Below are 18,973 nucleotides of genomic sequence, written 5' to 3' on the forward strand. Positions count from 1 at the left end.
AAGTCAACAAAGATGCCCAGATCCCTTTCATATGGATTATTGCTATGCCAGCTGTCTCCCCATCCTATACTTGTGCCTTAAATTCTTCCTATCCAGATACAGAACTTGACATATCTCCTTGTTCAGTTCTACCTTATTCCTTTCAGCCCACTGTTAAAGTCCATCTAGATCTTTCTGAATCTTCTCTCTTTCTTCTTAGGCAGTGTGCTTCCCAACCTCAGCAACTTTAAGATGTGTGGAGTCCAACTCCCAGAATTCCTCAGCCAGCATGTTTCAACAAGTTTGAGAAACCCTGCTGTAAGGTATTAGCCACCCCTTCCAGCTGTTTAGCATTTGCAGAATTGCTAACATCTCTTCAACTTCCTCATCCAAGTGACTGGATATGAAACATTTTACTCTGTGATGGTAGGATTTGATTATAGTTTCAGCTGAAATAATGGGAAAGGGCTCTAAATTGATGAATTCCATAGTTCTGGGTGAGACTACAGCTAAATTCATACATTCTATAACCCTGGTTTCTTAACTCATGGTTTCCTCAACAGGCTACAGTGGTTTGAGTTGTACGTAACACTGATCTACAAGGGTGATTTCATATACAATGACCTAAAGATAGCCTAAATTATCCATTTTTATTATTCAGCATGGAGTAACACATATGTTTTAAAAGAAGAAACCAATCATGGGATGAAAATTATTCAAGAGCTATGGTTGCAAGAAGAAACCCTGATTTGGAAGGATGCTGGTTGGAAGCAAAAGCCCATCTCATTTGCCTGCTATAAGGGATAAGCATGGGATTAGATTATAATCTACTTTTTGATGTGGCCCAAGTTCAAGGATGTGAAAGCGTGATGGTAGAGAAGAAAAGGTTTGAACACTTCAGTCAAATACTATCATTGCATTTCAATAAACTCTCAGGGCAAGTAAATAAATAAATAAATAAATGCTACATTGCAGCCCTTAATGACTTTGCTTTAATAAGATCTAAACTTTTAATTAACCTGCCAAGACAAATTACAGCCAATAGCTTTCAGGTAGCTACTGAAGACAGCTGAGACTCAACACTAAGGCTGCTTTGGGGAGAAGGATTAATGGCAATCTCAAAACGAGCCATCATTCTGCAATCAAGGGGGGAAAAAATTAGACCGTAAAATAATCCTTGTGGTTGGGAAAATGGTCAGTGTTAATTTTTATGGGAGAGTCTGTGAATTACAATGAGATGGATCAGCACATATGAAACATGGTTAGTTGCCTTCAAATATAAAGTAGCTACAGATATGGCTACCCTAGGTGATTTTAATGAGAGTCTCCTGCTATTTAGCAGAGCTTTTCTTAAAAAAAAAAAAAAAAAAAGTAAATCAAATCAAAATGAATACAGGAATCAAATGAGGATTCTTCAAATAATATCATGGTAGATTTCAGTGGAACAGGGGGAAAAAAAACTGAGACTCTTGGCCAAACCATGTAATAGTGTAACTCTGAGCTAAGAAATTGCATCAGTGTGAATTCCTAGATAGCTAGAAAGAAAGCACTCTGTTTCAGTGTCATCCCTACTAGGAGCAGTATGTGGTCAATCCTATTGTAACCCTGCCCTTCAGACAGACAAATGTTCGGCACAGATAGATTTATCAAGAAGAGAATGATGGTTTGGAGAAGAAACAACTTTGAAAATGCAGCCCATGTTATTGGGTATTAAATATTAAATTAAGATGGTTCCTTTCATCCCAACAATATCCTATCTGCGCTTCTTTTGCTGCAACATACCAAAGAGAATTTTTTTATTTTATTTTATTTATTTAATAGACTTGTCCCTGCCCATCTCCCCACAATGGGGGACTCTGGGTGGCTTACATCAAATTAAAATCATAAATACATGATTAAAAGTTATATGAGAAATACATGCAGACAAACAAAAAGGTAATTTACTCCTTTGAGTAGAGAGTGTGCATGGTTATTCGGAAAGGGAAGTTCAACATTGACAAAAACCTTGCTCAGCCAATGGATAGCTAGGGGGAATTGCTAGAAAAATGGGGGTCGCTGGCCTAGGTGGTTTGAGAAGACAATTGTGTATTAATTTTTATTTATTACTGGTGCTTTTATGCTGCTTCAGTCAAATGAATCTAAGTGGCTTACAAAAGCAGTAATATCAACAAAGTCAAGAGGAAAAAAATATCTCTACCATTTACAATCCAACATCAATAACCGTAAAACAGTAATGAATACCATTCACATGCATCTCAGGCACATTTTTTTGCTGACTTCTTAAACCCCAAATGCCCATCTGAATAGTCAAGTCTTAACAAGCTTTCTGAAGGTTAACAGTGACATGTTTGTGGAAGGGTCTGGTTTAAGATGGCTATTATAGTTAAAGGGAACCTCCATATTTCATTGGTGGCAATAAGTCCCACACAGTGAGGGGCTGGAATAAGCATCTCCTGCCTTCAGACACTGACTCTAGGGCACTACGTGAGATGGGCCTTTTCTAATGTTTATGTCATAGTGTTGGCAGCAGGGATGGATGATATGTGGCCTTCCTGAGATGGTTGAACTTCGATACCCAACAACTCCAGCCAGCACAGCCAGGAGTAAGGGATGCAAACATACTGATGTCTAGAAGATGCTTGCAAGCCTATCCTTCTGGCCCTGTTGGTTAGCTGGTAATATTGGAAGTTGTAGTCCAATACAACTAGAGGATGCCAAGAGTCTGAGGTGTTTTATGAGACTAACAAAACAGTAGCCTTTAAACATACGAGGTAAGGCAGAAAGATGGCTGCATCAGCCTGGTGCCTCATATGACTGTATCTTTTATTTCTGAGATGCAATTGCTTATGACGTTATCCACCTTAAGAGTGCCACTAGAACAGCATATAAAATGAGTAAACAAAGAAAACAAGCAAACCCAGTACCAAAAATCAACTTGACACGCTTAAGTTTGTTTCACGCAAAATGTTACTCCAGTGTTTTCTAACTGTGGCAACTTCAGGTGTGTGGACTTCAACTCCCAGAATTCTCATCAATGGTCATGCTGGCTATGGAATTCTGGAACTTGAAGTCTACACATCTGGAAATTGACAAGGTTAAGAAACAATGCATTAGCCTGTAATGTAGTTGGATAGCCTGAGGCTTAGTTTGTTGTGGAAAGCTAGCTTGTTATGTTGTATGAACTAGACTATCGTGTTAACTAGCCATCATACTCTTTATCTGTGTGGCTATTTCATGTGATAAAGACTGCAAACATCTTTTTGTTGACCCACAGTTAGGATCTGGCACATTGAACCAGCTAAAAAACACAGATGTCCTTACCAATGGTGGTGGTGAGAAAGGAGACCACCTCGGATTCTTTTCCATCATTGTAAAAGGCAAGGTGCCACATTCCGGAATCCAAATACTGAATAAATCCTGTCTCATGGCTGGCCAATGGCACAAAAGCCTTCTGTTGTCGCTGTGGTCCTTCCAGGCTCCTGGCTTCCTGAGTCAGCAGCCTTCGTCCGTCCAGCAGCTCGACAAAGTCAAACTAGAACACACACAAATTGGAAGAACACGTACTGAAACAAAGACCATCCTAATACTTTCATGTCCTGGTTACTCAAACCTGCAATTAGGTGTTATGTTTTTAGTGTATTTTGGTAAAGGTAACATTCTTTTTGTTACACTGATTTGACTTCTATGCTGGAATTCCCTTATTAAAAAGCCCTGTTGTGCTCTGGATCTTTGGAGAGAGTTAATGAAAAACTGTAGCATCATTAAATGTCTAAAAGATATAAAGTAAACTACAAAATATGTATTCCCCTCATATCAGCCCAGGTGTATCCATACCTGAAAGACAGCCTGTTCTGTTTCCCATCATCATCTGAAGCACAGAGATGTGAATACACAACAGGGTGTTCTCAGTGGTGGCACTCAAACTCTATAGCCATGAGAAAAACCTTATGGACCCTATCTGAAATCTTGCCTTACAGCGTGATCTGAGCTTGATCTAAGTCTTATTAAGAGATAATATAAAATAGTATATTGTGTCATGTGTTGAAACAATGGAAAGTAATCATTCCACTTTTATCTGCTTTGGTCAGATCCCATCAGAACCCACCTCACCTGTGTATGTGAAGGAGGGAGTCCTTTCCTGCCATAGATCCCAACCAGAGCTGATTTTCCCAATGAAACATTGAACTTCAAATGCACAGGGTGGTCAATGAACACCTGAGATCTCCAAAATACACTGGGAGGGATCTTCTGTGTGACTCGTCTCCCAACATCAATCTCGCCGGTGTCTATAAAACTGTCCTCGGGAAAAAAAGTACTGGGCTTTCCTGCTGAGATATAGGAAAATAAAACAAAATCTTGGATTAAATGAAGATTCTCTTAATTTAAAAATTCTCTCCTCTCTGGACATCCAATACATTTTTTTCCAACCTGAGATGCTGTACCACAATTTCCAATCTTCTATTCCTTTAGGATTTTTATTAGCAAGACTATACAGTGTTTTGGAGCTTCCCAAGGCTACCTTAGACTCTCCTCTACAACCATTTTGAGCAATTCAGTTTCTATCTTTTCTCCATTTTGTTTTCTCCCACTGAGGATGCAGGAGCTCACAAGGCAATTTTGGGGCTCCTCCCTTTTAAAATTATTCATACATTTCTGCAACTTGGTGATTTCTTGACATCTGTTATAGCTCCCCACTTATATGTAGATAGCTATGTTTGAGCTCCTAAGGATGGTCATTCATCGCTGAACTTCAGAGATACATAACGCTCATGGAAAGATGAACTAAACTGTCTAAACTGGAGTCAGCACTATCATTTTCTTCCCTTTTTGAAAAATAAATGGAAATGGCATTTGGAGAATAAAGAATTAAAACACTCTCTCCAGCCACTGCCTTTTTATATAGCCAAATTCCCTGACAATGCATGTTTAATGGCAAGAATTGTGACTGGTAGTACATTCTTGCAGCCATAACATAAAATATGTTTATATTCTAGATAGTAAAAGTCTACTTAAAACTTAAGTGATTCCATCTGTTAGGAAGTTAGCACAAATTCCCCCCTGTGGACAGATTAGCTGCTTTGGTGTTAGTTTATTTAAAATATGTGTGGTATTTGCGGATATGTGGAACATCCAAGTGAAAGAGATACCTTTCAGTACAGAGGGTGGAATTTGCACGGGCAACGATTAGGAACTCTGCTGCCATTCCAGAAACATCTAACAGTGGAAGTCCAATCCTACCCACAATAAAATAAGCAATAGGTTTCATTTTAATACCCCTGAATTAATCTGTCAAACATTTAAGACTGAAAAGTCAAGTATCTATAGAGGATCCTATTCTTTCTGGGCCTTGAGCGAGCTCCTGAATTGTGTGTGCACCTTCTACAGGGAATTAAGTCCCAAACAGTAACTCCTTTAAAATGTATGGCGGCTTGACTAAGAACCCACTGGGTTTTAGTTTGATATGCTGAGCAATCTTTTGTCTGACTGTGTGAATGACATATGGCAAGATCAAGGACAGGATCTGGGTGCACAGCATCTAATCACTCCTTGACTTCTTCCTGGTTTCTGATCTCTTTCTTGCTGGAGAGAGATCAGTTCAAGAGGTATCTTTATCATTAACCAATTAATGGGATCCGTTCCAGTGATTTATGTCCCATTTTTAGCACAACCACCACCTTTCTCATACTAGTGGGTAACTTGGTGGGAGAGAGACAGACGTAACTGTAATGTGCTAATTTTCTGGACTGAATAGCTTTCTATGCAATGGACCACAATATTTTTCTGGACCTTTGGGGTTGAAGATTAGAGACTCTCCTCCTGCTGCTTCTCATTTCCCTATGTTCTCTGTGTTGGATCGTGCAGAGTGGCTAGATTTATTTATTTATTTATTTATTTATTTATTTCTGTCTGTCTGTCTGTCTGTCTGTCTGTCTGCCTATCTATCTATCTATCTATCTATCTATCTATCTATCTATCTATCTATCTATCTATCTATCTATCTATCGCTGCATCTCAAAGAACATACAAAGAGATCCTTGATGGCCATGCAGAATGGCCAAATTTTTATTGATGGCCTGATGATCATGGATGAAAGAAGTAGAATCTGATCATTGAGATCTGAACTATAAATAAAGCCATTACTAGAAAAACAAAAAACAAAAACCACCAGTGCAGTGGATTTTTCAAGTACATGTGACGGCTATCTACATATGGCTCTGAAGTAATAGTTGAGTTCTGCACATTTCAGTTGTGACACAGAACATATGGAGAACAGAGAACAGCTTTTAATTCATCTAGATATCAGCATGGAACACGAGGTTCTTATTATCACAAACTTCACTTGAATGGGGAGAAATTCTGCTTCTTCTATACCTGAAGCAAATCCTGTGTTTTATTGAAGTACACAATCCTTAGATTTAAGGAAAGACAGGATTTTACCTCTTACAAGTTTCTCCTGAGATGCTATCGTAGACTGTCAAGCTGCCAGTATTTTTCCTAAGCAAAGGTTGGTTTTACGTGGTTCTGAATAGCTTCCAGCTTACTACTTTCAACCAGTAGCAATGTCTCTTGGCAGCCCGAGGAAGTCAGATAAATTCTAGAAAACATGGAGTCTTCTTGGACATTAAGGAATAGAAATGGACAACTTCCAGATATTAAATCCAAGCACTTACACAAAAGTATGTTTTTGTGCTTGGTTTTGCTTCTAGTGAATATTTAAGATAAGCAGGTACAGTATAAGAAAATGATAAAATTAACTCATTTCAATAGGAAAGGTTCTGTAATTTGTGAGGTGGGTGAGAAAGGAGAGATAAAACGTGCATCTGTTTTGAATTGCTGTGGGGAATCAGTCTTAAAGTCTGATTCCCCACAGCCGATAAAAAAAGTTGGGGAGGGTCCCACGGGGAAAAGTTGACAAACGTGAATTTATTTAAAATTATGGTGCAGCTTTTCCACTGATTTCCAAAATGGAATAATTCAGAATGTGGTCTCAAGATAGCAAGTTATGATGACTTGTGGTTTCAGGGAGCTTTTAATAATATTTTGGCACTAGATATACATCTATCAACAAAAACTCCATGGAAAACAACAACAAAGAGTAATTAAGCAAGAGATATCAACATTTGGTATCCCTGTGGGGGAAAAAAGGAGTGTTAAAACAACTATTTTAAATTATCAACACATGTCTGACAGGGCAATGAAGACAAGAGAATTTTGGAGGAAAATACAGAAAATAAATGCGTATGAAAGAGATTTTTTCCCTTGATGGATGGCTCTGGACGGATCACGGTGTGATAATGCACATTTCGGTCAGCACTGGAAAAGGGACAGATGGAGACGTGGGTGCACAACTACTGATTCTAAAAAGTTCTGAAATGGAGTGGCACTGGAGGGAAAGGCAATGATGTTATGAGGGTGGATCTCTGGAGTTCAGAGGCAGACACAGAGGACTCACAACAAGGACAACACACCAACCGTACCTTCGCCGGCTCCTTTGCCTTTCCTCTCAGGTAACTCTAACCCTGTGCCCCCTGAGGAATACAAGGAGACGTCTGTTGGCATTGGCCAACTGCCGGCTGTGTCTTCCGTGATCTCATACATCTGCCCTTCCATCGGCTGCAGGTGCCAGTTTAGGCCAAACAGGTGCATGGCTGCGGTGAGCAACGAGAAAAGTCATCTTTGGGGTGGGATTTGTTTCTTCACTAAGCAGAATTTTGAAATTTAAAAAACAGTGCCAGAGTAGCACATTTGATCCCTTAGGACTCCATAATCAGCATTAGGATTTCTCTTGGAAACATTTCAAGGCATTTGTTTTGATAGATAAAGGTGATGGTGGCTTGCATCTAGGATAACCTCCCTCAGTTGAGTCTCCAGATAAGGTGGGGCTTCAGCTTCCAGAATTCCTCCCTATTGTGGCCAAAAGCTAGAGGAGAGTTCTATGTGATGTAGTTCCAACTCATCAGAGGACAGCCAGTATGCTGTAGTGATAGACTAGGAGCAGGGAGTCCTAGGTTCTAGACCATTCTCCACCACAGAAGCTCACAGTGTGACTTGGGGCCATTCATTCTCGCTCACAGTCACTGTGATATGGTAGACAAGGTATTAAATTAGGGGTGAGTAGATCAAGTTATAGTTCACAATCAGCCATGGATGTTCCCTCAGTGACCTTGGACCAATCACTCTTTCTCTGCCCAACCTAACTTATAAGAATGTTGAGGGAAAATAGGAAGAAGGGGCACTGGGCTTAATTCATTGCCTTAAGCTCCTGAATTAAAGTTGGGGCATCAATCAATCAATCAAATAAGGATCTCTGATTGGGAAAGTCTAGCCTATTATTTTTTTCATGGATTTGCCTTTTATGTTCCTAACCTCAATCTGTAGGAAAGAAGACTACATTCTTGATGTTTTTAAATTTGTGGCACGAATGGGGAAACTGAACGTTCATGTTGGTGAATTACAACTCCAAGCAGCTGTAGCCAACGCTAAGAGATGTTGGGTGTTATCTGAATGGGTACAGTTTCCCCATTCATGGTATGGATACCACCCCCACAACTCACCACTTTATAGTATATTATTAATTTGCCAGATTTAGACACTAAAGGTCTCCTGTAAGTTTAACACCCTGAAGTCTAAACTACAACACTCTTGAACTCCAGACAATATGGCCAATGCTATGGGATACTAGGAGTTGTTAAGCAACATGTGGAAGGCTGTGGACTTTCTACAACTGTTTTAGAAGTTCAGTCAGAGTTGTTGTTTAGTTTCACAATACATAATGTATCTAAGATCATGATAGGAATTATCTTGGCCAATATCTCCCGCTATGTTTTTTGAAATAGTCTAGATGCATACACAGCAGAGTTGAAAGTTGGTCCAAATGGCCTCTTTCAACTCTAGGATTTATAACCCAGAGCCAGAGTGAGGTAGTGGTGAAGGTACTGGACTAGGAGCAGGGAGAACCAAGTTCCAGTCCATTCTCAGCCACAGAAACTTCTTGGGGTGTTTGGGGCAGTCCCTCCCTCTCAGCCCCAGAACCTCTATGGCAGAGCAGTAAAGTTTTGGATTAGGAGGAGGGAGACCTATGTTCTAGTCCTCTCTTAGACGTGGAAGCCAAGTGAGAGACTTGGGACCAGTCCCTCTCTATTCAGCCGTAGCCTGGGAAGTAAAAAAATATCTATCTACCAACCCACACTGGACCAGTGTATAGATTACAATGAAGAGGCATTCATCCTGCAATGGATGATTGATTGATTGATAGACAGATAGATAGTGTGTGTGTGTGTGTGTGTGTGAGAGAGAGAGAGAGAGAGAGAGAATTTCCCCTTGCCTCATTTTATCTTCACAGAAGGACCCCATATCCACAGAAGATATTACCAATTTGTTTAACAGACATTTAATACAGATTTATTTCAATGTAACTTAGGGCAGCCATCTTATTTATTTATTTAGTAGACTTATCCCCGCCCATCTCCCCACAATGGGGGACTCTGGGCGGTTTACATCAAATTAAAACAAATACATAATTAAAATTTATAAAAAGAAAAACATTTACACAAATGGAAGGAAGAGAAAAAAATCCAAGAGACCGATGGAAGCCTTACCAGGCCTCTAGGGGGCTAGCCAACCCCCCATTCGATGACCTCCCTCCTTGCCCCAGGCCAGATGTGAAGTTCAACTTCTCATGCAGCTATGGAGCACTGCTGTATAAAATGGGAAGCAGGAGTATTTCCAGGAGGAAAGGCATGATAGAAAATATGGCTACGCATCCCCTTCAAGCCCCCTCGGGAAGCAAAGGGCCCATGTTGCTTTGCAATGCTCTGCTTCACAGCCCTTCCAGGGTGAGACAGGTGGAATTGGCCGATATAGTATGGGACGAAGCTGCTTGGCCTGAAAGCATTTTGACCTTCTGCTCCAGTCCTGGTCCAAAATGGTTCAAGGCAATGCCAACTGAACCGTCAATTTAAGTTGTGTTGCCTCTTGGCTTCATCAATAATCATGTTGCCTTCTGGGCATAAATCCCTTCTCACTTCTCAAAGAGAACCTAAGTCATTTTGCACAGACCTAATGGAAAACTAATAGATAATAATAAGCAAACTCCAGGCTTGTTAAGAAAAGCCACCCTTGGTCTGGGGAGGACCAGGTTTACAGGTTGGCAAACACTTTCCTTCCCCTGCTTTGTTTTCTGGTGTCTCCAGCTCTTAGCTGATTTTCTTCTATCATCTCCCCTGAGATGAGTGGAATTCCATCAGTTGTCCCTTTTCTTAGCCTTGTAAACAGCTCTGCAAAAGTTATGACCCCATCCTTCAAAAAGTTTGCTACTGTCTGCCCACATACACTTCAATTATTTATAACTGCAAAACAGCCTCCCCCCCCCCCCTTCTTCTGATCTGACTGAAGTCCATTCTTTCTCAACATAGGTGACAAATCAAGAGCATTATCTGTGAATTTACCATTTCATGCAACTTCTCCAGCTTGGGGAAGAAAAACTGATGAAGGGAAAACCCACACTTGTTCCAGAATGTACCCCCTTTGCTCCAAGAGATAGGGGAAGGGGCAGCAGATATTCACACTCCTTTGCAGCCTCTGCTAATGAAGAGATCAGTTTTGGAGGATCTTCCTGGCACCCTTTTCCCATCCTTTGCCACCTTCCCTGCTCCCTGAAAGGGTTTGACAAAATGCTCTTGTGAAGACTGATTCCCTGTTGGCAATGGGTTGCCCACTGAAAAGGGGAGGGAGGAAAAGTAGTGAGGCAAGTCTCCATGTTTTACAGCCCAGTCCCCATTTTCCAAGTGTGCTCCCCACTTTTGTTAATGGAAGCTTTCTTGGTACATAATTATCTCTTTATATATACTCCAGTAATACTGAAATCTTGAGATCATACAAGAACAGCAGATGCTATGGGTAGTGCCTACCCTGAAGTGGGGTTCAGCATTTATGAATAAAGTCCCACTTGAGTCAACCTCAATTTTTGGTGACTTCATGGACCCATCCATGTTCTCTCGGCAACTACAGGTTACTGGTGGGTCCGTCTCTTCTTTGGGGGATATTTCTTGATTGCCCAGTCTAGTCTACAATTCTGAGATTTTCTGGTAGCCTTCCAGTGCTAAACAACCCCAACCTGCTTAAGATCAGCCAAGGTTGGCTAGATGCCTCCACCTTCTGTGAAGCTGCCAGAAGCAGTGATGCAATGTCGCTCAAGGATTTACTGTATTACAAGCATCACAAGAGAAGGAGTCAAATGTCAGGAGTACCAATGCAATAATATTAGGTAATAGCACAACTGGATACAGTACTCCAACCCCCCGTGGTTAGCAAGCCATGGGATTATGACTGTTGCACAAGAGATACAGCAAAGAGAAATAAATTGTGTGAACGTTGGTGTATAATGTTTTCTTTACACGTTAAACTAATACAGCAAAATGTGACAAGATTAAATAAGCCAACGACTGGGTAACAAGCAGCAGCAAAGCTAACACATAATTGGTGATGCAGGCAGGAGGGGAGAACTTTATTACTTAGCTATGAAGATGACATTCCAACTTTATTTTCCAACCTCTCATTCCCGCAGATAGCAAGAACTCCATCTCTGGCTAAACTATGCTGCATATTTAAAGCAATGTCACCCCTGCTGATATGTGTCAGCCTTGCAAGGTAGTCCAGACAGGAAGCATGCCCAAATGAACTAATTCTACTTTAATGTGAGGTTACATTAACAGAATCTTGCAAGTCTGAAAGTACATTTCTCCCTTGTTGCCTTTACAACCCAAGAAACTAGGGAAGGTCCCTTCTGAGACGTTTGCCACGTCCCTGTTCCTTTTGTGGGCTCAGCTGCCTCTTATCCAACCCTTCTCCTGGCTGTGGCTCTTCCTCCTGTCTCCCAAGGTCATTCCCACATGCCACTACAATATGGGAGCAGATGCCCAAGTTCAAAGAGCTCATGATAGTCATGAGGTTGACTTGCCCAAACTCCTTGTCAACAGCCACCGAAGACCCTAAAGCTGGTCATCTTGAGAGATCATTGGGCTATTAGGAACTGTTTCTCCCCTGCTCCACAATGACATCCATGGGTAGTAGTAACCTAGAATTGGAGAGCTAGTAACAAACACCAATAATTCAGAACCCTTCTGAGATCTTGTGAAATCTGTGGGCTAAAGTCTAAAAGGTTTTGGCCCCATCAACTCCCACTTTGTGGGCATCTCTCTGAGTACCACCAGCCTTCATTTTACCAAATTTACTTTATTCAAGAAGAAAATAGCAGTGCTATTTTCCCCAGTCCTAAATCCTAAAGTCCTGGCAGTGGAGGTCTCAGGCTTAAAGCCAGGATGGTTTTTCTATTACAGGTAGAAATAATGAAAAATGTATTTGCAAATGTTTCCTGGCTGAACCCCTTTGCCATGCCCTCAATTACAAGAATACAGAGCTGAGGGTTGGGGAAAGAACAGTAAGGGGTCTAGATCTTATCGAAGTCCAATTGCTAACTTCAGGCTCCAAGTTTCAACTACAACATTGGTTCCAGGGTTCTAGTTAGCATGATGTTTAAATGAGCTACCTAGCTGTTGTATACTGGGAGACGATCTCATACAGTGGGGCAAAAAAGTATTTAGTCAGCCACCAATTGTGCAAGTTCTCCCACTTAAAAAGATGAGAGAGGCCTGTAATTTTCATCATAGGTATACCTCAACTATGAGAGACAAAATGGGGGAAAAAATCCAGAAAATCACATTGTCTGATTTTTAAAGAATTTATTTGCAAATCATGCTGGAAAATAAGTATTTGGTCAATATCAAAAGTTCATCTCAATACTTTGTTATATATCCTTTGTTGGCAATGAGAGAGGTCAAACGTTTTCTGTAAGTCTTCACAAGGTTTTCACACACTGTTGCTGGTATTTTGGCCCATTCCTCCATGCAGATCTCCTCTAGAGCAGTGATGTTTTGGGGCTGTCGCTGGGCAACATGGACTTTCAACTCCTTCCAAAGGTTTTCCATGGGATTGAGATCTGGAGAATGGCTAGGCCACTCCAGGACCTTGAAATGCTTCTTACGAAGCCACTCCTTCGTTGCCCGGGCGGTGTGTTTGGGATCATTGTCATGCTGAAAGACCCAGCCACGTTTCATCTTCAATGCCCTTGCTGATGGAAGGAGGTGTTCACTCAAAATCTCACGATACATGGCCCCATTCATTCTTTCCTTTACACAGATCAGTCGTCCCGGTCCCTTTGCAGAAAAACAGCCCCAAAGCATGATATTTCCACCCCCATGCTTCACAGTAGGTATGGTGTTCTTTGGATGCAACTCAGCATTCTCTCTCTCCTCCAAACACGACAAGTTGAGTTTAGACCAAACGTTCTACTTTGGTTTCATCTGACCATATGACATTCTCCCAGTCCTCTTCTGGATCATCCAAATGCTCTCTAGCAAACTTCAGACAGGCCCAGACATGTACTGGCTTAAGCAGGGGGACGCACCTGGGACTGCAGGATTTGAGTCCCTGGCGGCGTAGTGTGTTACTGATGGTAGCCTTTGTTACTTTGGTCCCAGCTCTCTGCAGGTCATTCACTAGGTCCCCCCATGTGGTTCTGGGATTTTTGCTCACCGTTCTTGGGATCATTTTGACCCCACGGGGTGAGATCTTACATGGAGCCCCAGATTAAGGGAGATTATCAGTGGTCTTGTATGTCTTCCATTTTTTAATTATTGCTCCCACAGTTGATTTCTTCACACCAAGCTGTTTGCCTATTGCAGATTCAGTCTTCCCAGCCTGGTGCAGGTCTACAATTTTGTTTCTGGTGTCCTTCAACAGCTCTTTGGTCTTGGCCATAGTAGAGTTTGGAATGTGACTGTTTGAGGTTGTGGACAGGTGTCTTTTATACTGATAAAAAGGTCAAACAGGTGCCATTACTACAGGTAACGAGTGGAGGACAGAGAAGCCTCTTAAAGAAGTAGTTACAGGTCTGTGAGAGCCAGACATCTTGCCTGTTTGTAGGTGACCAAATACTTATTTTCCAGCATGATTTGCAAATAAATTCTTTAAAAATCAGACAATGTGATTTTCTGGATTTTTTCCCCCATTTTGTCTCTCATAGTTGAGGTATACCTATGATGAAAATTACAGGCCTCTCTCATCTTTTTAAGTGGGAGAACTTGCACAATTGGTGGCTGACTAAATACTTTTTTGCCCCACTGTATATAGCATTTTCATAAATTAAATCAAGCCACATTCAAACTAGTAATCTGAGGCAATCCATTCTGGAACTGAGGCCCCATGGTGGCACAAAGGTACCCAATGAGGTTCTGTAGCTGATGTCTCCTCAGTCCTAAATCCAATATCTTTATCTTTGTTGTTCCATTCTGCCTTTTCCAACTCAGATCAAGGGAATAGGGGGGTTGGAAAAGCTAAAGCAAAAAACACATTATTTGTTCAAAGCCAAGATGCGTTGTTTTATACTTCTCAGCGGATATAATCTAACGCCAAAACTGTTTATTATTCCACAGAACAATACATTTCTAAAATCAAGGAATGAGATGGCATTGTAAAAAATGTTTTTTTCTAATCATGCAGTGCATAAGTATGGCATATTCAGAAGGGCATGTTTATGTAACTCAACGTTGCCTCCTGCAACCATAGAAGAAAACCAAAACAGCTTCCTGCATCATTTTTTTCTTTCTTCCCCCACATAAACATTTCATATTTAATCACAATCCAAACTTCCCTTCGGGCTCTCTCCAGTTCAGATTGGCCACCCCCTCCACGTGAAATGGCATTTGCTGATTAAGGGAACACACATCTCCAACTCAACCCAACTTGTATACTGTGTCCTTCAAGAAGGAGGGCAGTGGTGTTAGCAAGACGTCTATTCCACATAATTAAGAGCAGTAAACAGGAGAGCATAGCATTCCCATGGCTCCAGGTTGTTTATAAAACCTTGCCAGATTTGGTCAAGCATTCCAGAAAGTAAATGGGTGCTCCCAAAAAGGGGAGAAAATCAAACTTACCATCATCTCTCAAGAAGGTCTGAGAGTTTTAAAATTTCATCCCACAGTAAAACTAACCCAGAACGGGAAGACCAGCTATCAATGTCAAACTTCTCAATGGTTCAGATATCACACCAAACCATGGTTTGGTTTATGCACTGTTTAGAAACCAGGAAAATGACATTTTAGAGTGCAGAGTCATTGAGAGTTGGGCGGCATACAAGTTTAAAAAAAATTATTATTAGAGATACTTGTTTAGTTTTACTTTTCTGGTTTAGTCTGTTAGTTTAGTTTACCAGTTTAGTTTGTTATTCTTTTCAGCAAGCTTAAGAAACCTATTTCCACTTCTTTCGCAGAGGAGCCTTTAGCTGTGAAGAAAGTGTGGTAATCATTGTTTGTCAGTTTGGACCTGCAAAACTATAGATAGCATGGAACAGTTTGTAAGCACACTTTTCAATCATGCTGGTTTCATGCCTCTGGCAACTGATGTTGATTCAGACTCTACACAAACCATGATTTGGTGTTATCAGAAGACCCTGATGTATCAAAGGAAGTTCTCCTACCTTGAAAAGATATATATTTCCAATAAATTATTCCAAAAATGTACTTTATATGGAAACGTCACACAAAATTCCAAAGAGAATGCAATCCATCTGAAGTGTGGGGTTTCTGGCTGGTCTACCATCCAACTTCTAACCAGAACCTGCCCCAAAAGAGCAAAAAAAATTATCTGCCTCCCTGACCATATTGCTCAGACTTGGGTTAAGCCATTTATTCCTGCAGCAAAGACCATAAATTTGTTTCTTTTCCTCTGCCAACTAACAGAACTTTCCTCTGTGAATGAAAAGACATTTTTGAATCACTAAGAACTCCTAAAAGCTAAGTGGGAGCTCGGAGATGGGTTCCTGATGGTCTCCCTTGAAACAACCTCAGCCTGAACCAATCAATGACATTTCCTTGGCCATTTTTCTTCTCCACAAGATGTAAATAAAGGCACTCAAAGCACAAACACCTTCTTCCCAGTATTTTCCACCTCACAGGCAACACTCAATAGGTTTTTCAGCCTCCACTGAAGAATTGCCATCTCCTAAAAGAGCACAGTGCAATTAAAATCCATTTAAAAAGAGCTTGGTGTTGCTCCACTATGCAGCTTTCTACGGCTTAAAGCTTCTCTGCACGTACTCCTTTGTGTAGCTACCCTTCTCCCTGCTAATTAAAACTATTTTCTCTTATGTGCCTTTTCAGCAGCAGACACACCAGTCACCACTGGATTTCAGCTGAACTGATTTTTATGCAGAGTGCCCAAATTCAACCTTGTGAAGAGAAGAGAAAGGGTACCATATACATAGAATCCCTATTATGATATACACACATCGCATCCTCGGTATTAATTCCTGTGAGGGAGTATATTAACCTCTTATTATGTCTGATGGAATAATGTTCTGCAGGTCATTTACTTCCTGGTTCATCCAGCTCTTTTGTGTTTTCAAAGGGAGGTTCTGACAGCTCTTCAAGGTAGGCCAGGTCAGGAAACAGGCACTATAAGAAATACTAGAACTCTACTTATTGATATAACCTATAATAACAGCATCTTCAGAGTGTGTTAGCATTTCCTTTATACCGAAGAGAATCAAAGGGGGGCAATCTTGAGTTTCTTTCTCATGCTTTCCTGTTTTCCTGGACTCATATGTTCCCATCAATTGTTGCCTAACTTCTTCAAGGCCATGTCTGTACTCTCCTGCAGGTTCATTATATTTGAAATACGATGTATAAAGGAATGTAGAGATGACTTTGAGGACAGCAAGAATTGAGTGAGCCATTATGGCAGGGCTTGAAGAAAAGATATACACGGTGCAGAGACTGAAGGAAGTGTGTGAAAGTAACTCAAAATAACACCATCTTGATTTTTTTTTTTTAGTATAAGACAGGACAGAGAAAAACTTGGATAGGCTTTCAGGATTGTTATTATATGCAATAATAAAGTAGCTTTCTATGAATCCTGGAGGTGTCTGATTCTGACCTAGCTTACTTCAAAGGGCTGACATCACTGATTCTCCCAAATAGCCTACTCTGCTTTATCTTCCAGCTTTATAGCCTGGCTTTGTTCTCCTTAAAGGGACTTTGGACACTGCCCACAGATGCCTTACTCATTAACATTTTACATATTTGGCTGGGCTAAATAAGTAATTGCAAACACCAATGACAAAGTTGTGATGGGGAAATCCAAGGGAGAATTTGGAGACCATGGATGAGAGTTACATAAAATATTGTTCTAGGAGTCAGTAATCTACTTTTATATTTACTGTAATTAGTAAGCTGACTTGGTTACAATTAGAAAGGGAAAGAGTTAGTTCTTGATCATGGTTTGGAAAAATTCAGATTTATTTCATAATGAAACTGAGAGAGCCCAGAATAGTTCATAGAAATGATCAGTATCTCTACATTATTTTTTCCCTCTCTCTCTCTCACTCATGTATTGTATTACTGGATAAAATACTGTTCCAGTACTGGATTGACTCAAAGGCTATTTGAAATAGAGGGGACAAAGGGAGCATGCCAAAGCAGAAAGTGATCCATAATGGCCAGATTACAAGAACATTACCTGATACAGTCTCTAACTTTGGAGCAGAACCCAATTGGGAGTATCAAAGAGCAGAAATGGCTTCTGCTTGAGAAATGAGATGGAGGGAACACCTATTAGCCTCCCTTCAAAACATGCTACAAAGGGTGCCCCAAATTTCACTCTCTGGATTTTGATGTGTTGGAAAGAGAAGACCGGTTGCATGAGCAGATAACATTCATGCAGCACAGATTTGTCCAACTTTCCCTGACTTGTCTTCTTCTAGAAAAATGGACCAACCTACCTAAGGGAAGTCTATTCTGGGAGTTCTCACTGTAGTGCAACTGGAGGATCCAGGCAGGGGAATCTAGACTGGTAGCATCTGCTATTGGCCATCTATCTTGGGCTCAAAATTAGACTTCAGGAAATACGCTTCCTCATTAGTTTTGAGCTCCTCAACGGCGACATGACAGAGACCAACAAAGGAGGAGGAAAATCCATCGTCAGCAGAATAGACAAGAGAGGGGAAGAGTCGGAAATGAGGAAATTGTGTGATGAGTAACAAAGATGGCTATTTAGATGGCCAAGAAAATTGACTCCTTTTAGGACGGGTTGATGGAGTGAGGGTGTTAGCTGAGGCAGACAAATGATTTTGATAGATCACCGCGAAGCGTAAAGACAGGACATGCTTAGTGAGGCATTAAGAGGCTCCTTTTGGTGGCAGAGCAGATTGAAGAGAAATCCACACAAGTCAGCAGAAAAAAAAAAAAAGAACTGAAGGGAAGAAAAGAAGAAGGGGAAAGAGAGAGAGGGAGATATGCTTACCAAACAAGAAGGTGGCCTTTTATTAGCTTGTTGACTTGGTTGAGCGGGGTAAAGGAAAGGTAATTTTAAAAAAAAGCAGAGTGATCAATTACAAAGTTTAAAATTAAAGGCCGGTGTCAAAAGTCTTGGGCCGAGGACAGTAATGGATTTCTAAGTTGGTGCTGAACCAGGTATTCGGAGAGACCACCCTGATGTTGTCAGAAGAGTCAGCATTCTTTGCTGATGCTCGTTTAGTAGTTCAGGACAGCAATGCTCCCCAGTCTTCTAGGTTGAGCATCTGAGCTTTAACCAAGGCAAACAACCAAATAAGTCATTTTCACAGATGGCGCACATGCATGGGACATTGGGGACAAATCCCTTTGATGCAAAGATGACAAAACATGCATCGTGGTATCACATTGTGACATACGTACGTGCATGCAAGTAGGTAAGCCACATGGTTTGCGCTGCAACACCACCACACATTTTGGGATTCGACCCCCACCCTTGTAGATGTCCATATGCGCATGTGTGTGGGTCCGCATACACGTAAGTACCCTCCTTGTGTGCAGCCTGATGAAAATACTTGTCATATGACTGGGAGGAATGAAGAACGTTGGTCTCCCACCAGCACACAAAACTGTACAAAGCCCACCTC

At 41.0% G+C, this 18,973-nt stretch overlaps 1 protein-coding gene across 1 annotated transcript in view; it reads right to left on the minus strand.

Moving 5' to 3' along the window:
* The window catches only part of TENM4 (teneurin transmembrane protein 4), a 200,853-nt gene that overhangs the window by 143,369 nt on the left and 38,511 nt on the right, over positions 1–18,973 (minus strand). The window contains exons 4-6 of the mRNA XM_088140888.1: positions 7,458–7,628; positions 4,090–4,304; positions 3,301–3,511 (exon numbers count right to left, since the gene is read on the minus strand). Of these exons, the coding sequence (XP_087997014.1) occupies positions 3,301–3,511; positions 4,090–4,304; positions 7,458–7,628 (597 nt within the window). The remainder of the gene's footprint in view (positions 1–3,300; positions 3,512–4,089; positions 4,305–7,457; positions 7,629–18,973) is intronic.

This window comes from Python bivittatus, unplaced genomic scaffold, assembly GCF_059951505.1.
Source record: "Python bivittatus isolate LINGU-HERP-01145 unplaced genomic scaffold, Pbiv_v1 ctg000340_np1212, whole genome shotgun sequence".
Taxonomy (NCBI): Eukaryota; Metazoa; Chordata; class Lepidosauria; order Squamata; family Pythonidae; genus Python; species Python bivittatus.